At 46.3% G+C, this 5,342-nt stretch overlaps 1 protein-coding gene across 1 annotated transcript; it reads left to right on the top strand.

Moving 5' to 3' along the window:
* Positions 1–758: 758 nt before the first annotated feature.
* Positions 759–5,063, top strand: LOC125544608 (dynamin-related protein 5A). Its single transcript, XM_048708350.1, has 8 exons — positions 759–1,225; positions 1,348–1,539; positions 1,690–1,896; positions 2,086–2,514; positions 2,619–2,846; positions 2,930–3,125; positions 3,559–4,210; positions 4,590–5,063. The coding sequence occupies exons 1-8, from the start codon at positions 863–865 to the stop codon at positions 4,774–4,776; spliced, it is 2,454 nt and encodes an 817-aa protein (XP_048564307.1). The 5' UTR covers positions 759–862; the 3' UTR covers positions 4,777–5,063.
* Positions 5,064–5,342: the final 279 nt, after the last annotated feature.

Raw genomic sequence — 5,342 nt, forward strand, 5'->3', positions numbered from 1 at the left:
CATGTCTGAATTGTTGAACTATGATTTACTTTGCTTTGTAACTTTGAATTTTTAAATCCTGATGAATTTGTTTTATATGATCCATGTGCATGGATTGTATGGATTGGGGGTTTAGATATGAGGAGTGTGGCTGTTCGATAGGACATATAAGAGGCCGTTTGACACGGTGTGGGGACGCGTCCGTGGATGTTTAGGGGGTTGGATTTGTCAAATCGAGTTGTAGATGCTTTCACTACCCCAGGAGAGAACTGTCAGATTTTTCTTCTTTTGAGCAAAAGAAACTGTGAGACCAGGAGAGTGTAGTGCTCTGTGGGCTACTGGGCTTGTGCCTTGAGGGCATCTCCAACAGTTGTGAGATAGGTGTTGGTAAATTTGCCACCTAGAACATAATGATGATGTGGCATGTATTAAATGTGAAGAGAGAGCAAAGTTGTATGTAGATTAACCAACAATCTTTGCACAAGCTCCAAGGTGAAATAGAGAGAAATCACATTTATTATCTCACCATCTATTGAATAGCTTACATACAATCCATTGGAGTAGTTGTATGATAGCTTATTGGTTGATGACATGAACATTTTATCAACAAAAATAATATACAACTGTTGGAGATGCTCTGAGAACACAAAGTGCACTATCGACGGCTGGATGGGCCGGACGCATGACCTCGATGCGATCCAAAAGGGAGGCGTGAAGACACGATTCGAGATCGGCCCATCTCCTGTATAAATAAATATCACAATCCCAAACGGCTCTCGCATCGCACTACAGCCTGTACTCTGCAACCCTTTCCCACACGGACCTCTCCCGCATTTCAAATTCAAACCCCGTCGCCTCGGCTGCCACCGTGGCTCCCCTACCCATGGCGATGTCTCCGGCGGCGGGCAGGACGCCCAACCCCAAGGCGGCGCCGTCCCCGTCCCCGTCCGCCCGCCGAGCCGGGGCGGATTCGGCCTCGGCCGCCGCCGCCACCGCCGCGTCGGACACCAAGGCCCGGTTCGAGGCGTACAACCGGCTGCAGGCGGCGGCGGTCGCGTTCGGGGAGAAGCTCCCGATTCCGGAGATAGTGGCCATAGGGGGCCAGTCGGACGGCAAGAGCTCGCTTCTGGAGGCGCTCCTCGGCTTCCGCTTCAACGTCCGGGAGGTCGAGATGGGCACCCGCCGCCCCCTCGTCCTCCAGATGGTCCACGACCCCACCGCCCTCGATCCCCGGTGCCGCTTCCAGGTGCGCGCTCCGCTTCACCTCTTCTAGGGTTTCCCCCTTCGTTCCCCTCACAGATCGAGTCTGGTGCTTCTGGTGAATGCGAGCGAGCGGCTGATTTGCGTGGGTTGTGCGGCGAATCACAGGAGGAGGACTCGGAGGAGTACGGGCACCCCATGGTGCAGGCCGCGGCGATAGCCGACCTCATCAAGCAGCGCACCGAGTCGCACCTCCGGACGATCCAGGCCGCCGTGTCGTCCAAGCCCATCGTCATGAGGGCCGAGTACGCCCACTGCCCCAACCTCACCATCATCGACACCCCAGGTTTCGTGCTTAAGGTAGGTCGAGGCACTTCAGTTCAGTGATTGTTTAGTCAGTTTTTCAGTTTGTCAGCTGTTTGATGAATTTGGGGCTTCCACTTCTCAACAAAGGGTAGTGGTTGTTTATTCTGTCTGTCAGCTGTTTGATGGAATTCGTGACTGCTGTAGGCTAAGAAAGGTGAGCCGGAGAGGACGCCGGAGGAGATCCTGTCGATGGTGAAGACACTAGCGAGCCCGCCCCACCGCCTCATTCTGTTCCTCCAGCAGAGCAGCGTCGAGTGGTGCTCTTCACTCTGGCTCGATGCAATTAGAGAGATCGATCCCACTTTCAGGCGCACCATGATAGTCATCTCCAAGTTTGACAACCGACTCAAGGTATGCCTGCCAGCCTGCAGAACAATCAGTACACTGTGAGGTTCAATACCTTCTTCACTGTAGATTGTGAAATGAAATTGGTACCGTGTCTTATGATATTGTCGCCTGTTTTGATCATTTCAAGGAATTTACTGGAATGAATTTGGTGTTGTGTCTTATGGTATTGTTGCCTGTTTTGATCATTTCTAGGAATTTACCGAACGGTGGGAGGTCGATAGCTACCTGAGCGCAAGCGGTTACCTTGGGGACAATATCCACCCATTCTTTGTGGCTCTTCCAAAGGACAGAGGAACAATCTCCAATGACGAGTTCCGGCGGCAAATATGTCAGGTAGATATTGATGTGCTGCGACACTTGCGTGATGGTGTGAAAGGGGGTTTCAATGAAGAGAAGTTTGGTCCGTACATTGGGTTTAGCTGCCTCAGGAAGTACCTGGAGTCTGAACTTCAGAAGAGGTACAAAGAAGCAGCTCCAGCCACCCTAGCATTGTTGGAGCAGAGATGCAGTGATGTCTCGATGGACCTATCCAGACTGGACTCCAAACTGCAAGCAACCTCTGATGTCTCTCAGCTGAGGAGATCGGCAATGCTTCATGCTGCTTCTATCTGCACCCATTTGGTATGTAAACAAAGCACAATCTGTCCTTGCATAACATTTCTTTGTAATTAGGTTGCTATTTCTTGTACTGGAGCTAACTGGCACTATATTTTTTTGTATGAAAGCGTGCATTACTTGATGGAGCAGCTGATCCAGCCCCAGAGGTATGGGGAAAAACTACTGAAGAGGAGCAAATGCACAGTGGTATTAACAGCTGGCCTGGCATCAGTGTTCCTGTAAAACCTCCCAATTCTAGCCTTAAGCTGTATGGCGGTGCGGCTTTTGAGAGAGTAATGCACGAATTCCGCTGTGCGACATATTCCATGGAGTGCCCACAGGTGTCAAGAGAGAAGGTACAATTTGGATTGTAAAGTTGTAGGTACTCCGTACATCATTTTGGGTAAGTTAGCTGAAATTGAGATGTTGATGTCATCAGGTTGCGAACATATTACTTGCCCATGCTGGAAGAGGTGGGAGCAGTGGGATGACTGAGGCAGCTGCTGAGATAGCACGCGCAGCTGCACGATCATGGCTTGCTCCTCTTACTGAAACTGCTTGTGATCGGCTTGCATTTGTCCTGCAAAGCCTATTTGACCTTGCAATGGAGCGCAGCCGCACTGATGATTCAAGATGTAAGATTTGGCATTTTTATTGTGCTGGGGTTCATCTGGCTTCTAGCCTTATTTAGTAGTCCAATTACTATTGTGTAGTAGTTTTTCTAGGGAACTGCCAATAGCATTTTCTAAACCAAATGTGTGCCATTAAAACACATGTTTTCCCTATTAATGTTGATCACTGTCTCCATACAAAGTTTATTCAGTCAATAATTAGTGTGGGCATTTACTGTTGAGCTACTCTTATATTGATACTACTGTTTATATGTGCATCTTACTTTTTAAAAAGCTTATAAGATACCATATCATCAGTTTTGTCTTTTGTTCTCTTATTATCTTCATCATTTCACTGGAATACAACTAGGGGCATTGCATACTTTTAGAAGTTCTTGGAGTACATCAGGATAAATTTGCTAACAGTTCTCGTGATTTCACCTTTTTTCCCTATCAGATCAAAATGTTGAAAATATGGATGGATATGTTGGCTTCCTTGCTGCTCTCCGGTGCTCCTATTATAAGTTTGTCAAGGATTTGTCCAAGCAATGCAAGCAGATAGTACGACATCACCTTGATTCAGTCACGAGCCCCTACTCCCATATTTGTTATGAGAGCGACTTTCTTGGTGGCGTTGGAACTGTAGCAAACACCCTTCACAGGTTTAATCAGTTCAGTGGAGTTGCATCTTTTGACCTATCAGACAGTGGATCACTGGAGGAAGGCCAGGAGAATCTACCACCAAGAGATCAGCAACAGATGACTCCACCTGCTAAAGCAAATGAGAGGGAAATTCTGAAAGAAAGCCAGCTGACGGTTCCTGAGACGCCTTCTCCTGATCTGCCAGCTGATATACATGGTGGTAAGAAGAAAGACAATGGAAATATGAATGACGGTGGGGCAAGGAAAAGACATGCAAGGATGGCAGCATATGCAAACAGGGGTCACCATAACAATGTGACTGTTGGTGGTGATGATCTGGTCTCAAGGTCAGGGTCATCGTACTCCAGCATATGTTCCATATCTGCTCAGTACTTTGCCAAAATGCGAGAAGTCCTGATTGAAAGGAATGTTCCCTCTGCATTGAATTCTGGATTCTTAACACCATGGTATGTTTGAACTATGGGCTATAGCTATATTACACGTTTCTCTTTCTGCTTGTTTAGCCTGGAAGTGAACTGTGGAATTTAACTTGTGATTCATGCCTAAGTTAGCTCATCTGCTTAGAAGTCACAGGCTAAAAAATCGTCAGTTCTTTTTATGTTTGTGATTAGATGAACACAAACTCAACGAGCAATCTAAGTTAGCACATATATTGAAGACATGTCCACTAGGCATAAATTCTAAGCTCAGTATCAAGAATAACCATTAATCCAGTGATCGATATGAACTGAATGTGCTTTGATTGCTAGTGCTTGTTGAATAGTCGCATCCACCATGTGAAGTTTTGTTCTCTTCTAACATTTTTTCTCTACTGGTGCAATGCAGCCGTGAAAGGTTGTTTTTAGCACTTGGATTCGAGCTGTTTGCTGTAAATGATGAGAAGTTCATGGACATGTTTGTGTCTCCCGGCGCGATTGATTGTATCCAGAATGAGCGCCAGTCTCTGCTGAAGCGTCAAAAGATTCTGCTGTCCTGTTTAAGCGAGTTCAAGAACATCTCACGGACTCTGTAAGGAAGATGTTTCTGGCGCTTCTTCCACTGGCATGTATTTCATGAGCTTCAGGGTATTCCCCTACAATACAACATAGTTATTGAAGGTTGTTTTATTGTTGTTGCACATCCTCCTGAGCCTCCATGCTTCTGTACCTTAATGCAGGCTGTTCGTTGTATTCTCTGTGTGTCAAATTCCTTATTGACAATTTGTGTGCTACTACTTGGCATTTGTTGAAGATGTATGTTTTATCCCTATCAGATATTGGGGCTATATACAACTTGATTATAAAGTTGCAACTAACTAGATTTTGTGATCTCGAATCTCACCAGTTGTGCACAACTCCTGTACAACATATATATCCATCTTGTTTCAAGATACGGTACAATTCGTATGTTAGGGCCAAGTCTGTATTTTATACTCAGCATGTGGTCTGGTTTGACTGTTTCTCGTTTTGGTTTTAGTATGAGATTAGTTGAGTATGAATTGGCCACGATGCGAAAGTGTTTAGATGTGCACCTAATAAATACAGTAGGCTGTTGTTGGTTGGAGTTTGATGGCTCCCTCCCTGTATCTTTCTGGCCGTA

Source organism: Triticum urartu, chromosome 3 (genome assembly GCF_003073215.2).
Source record: "Triticum urartu cultivar G1812 chromosome 3, Tu2.1, whole genome shotgun sequence".
In the NCBI taxonomy this organism is placed as follows: Eukaryota; Viridiplantae; Streptophyta; class Magnoliopsida; order Poales; family Poaceae; genus Triticum; species Triticum urartu.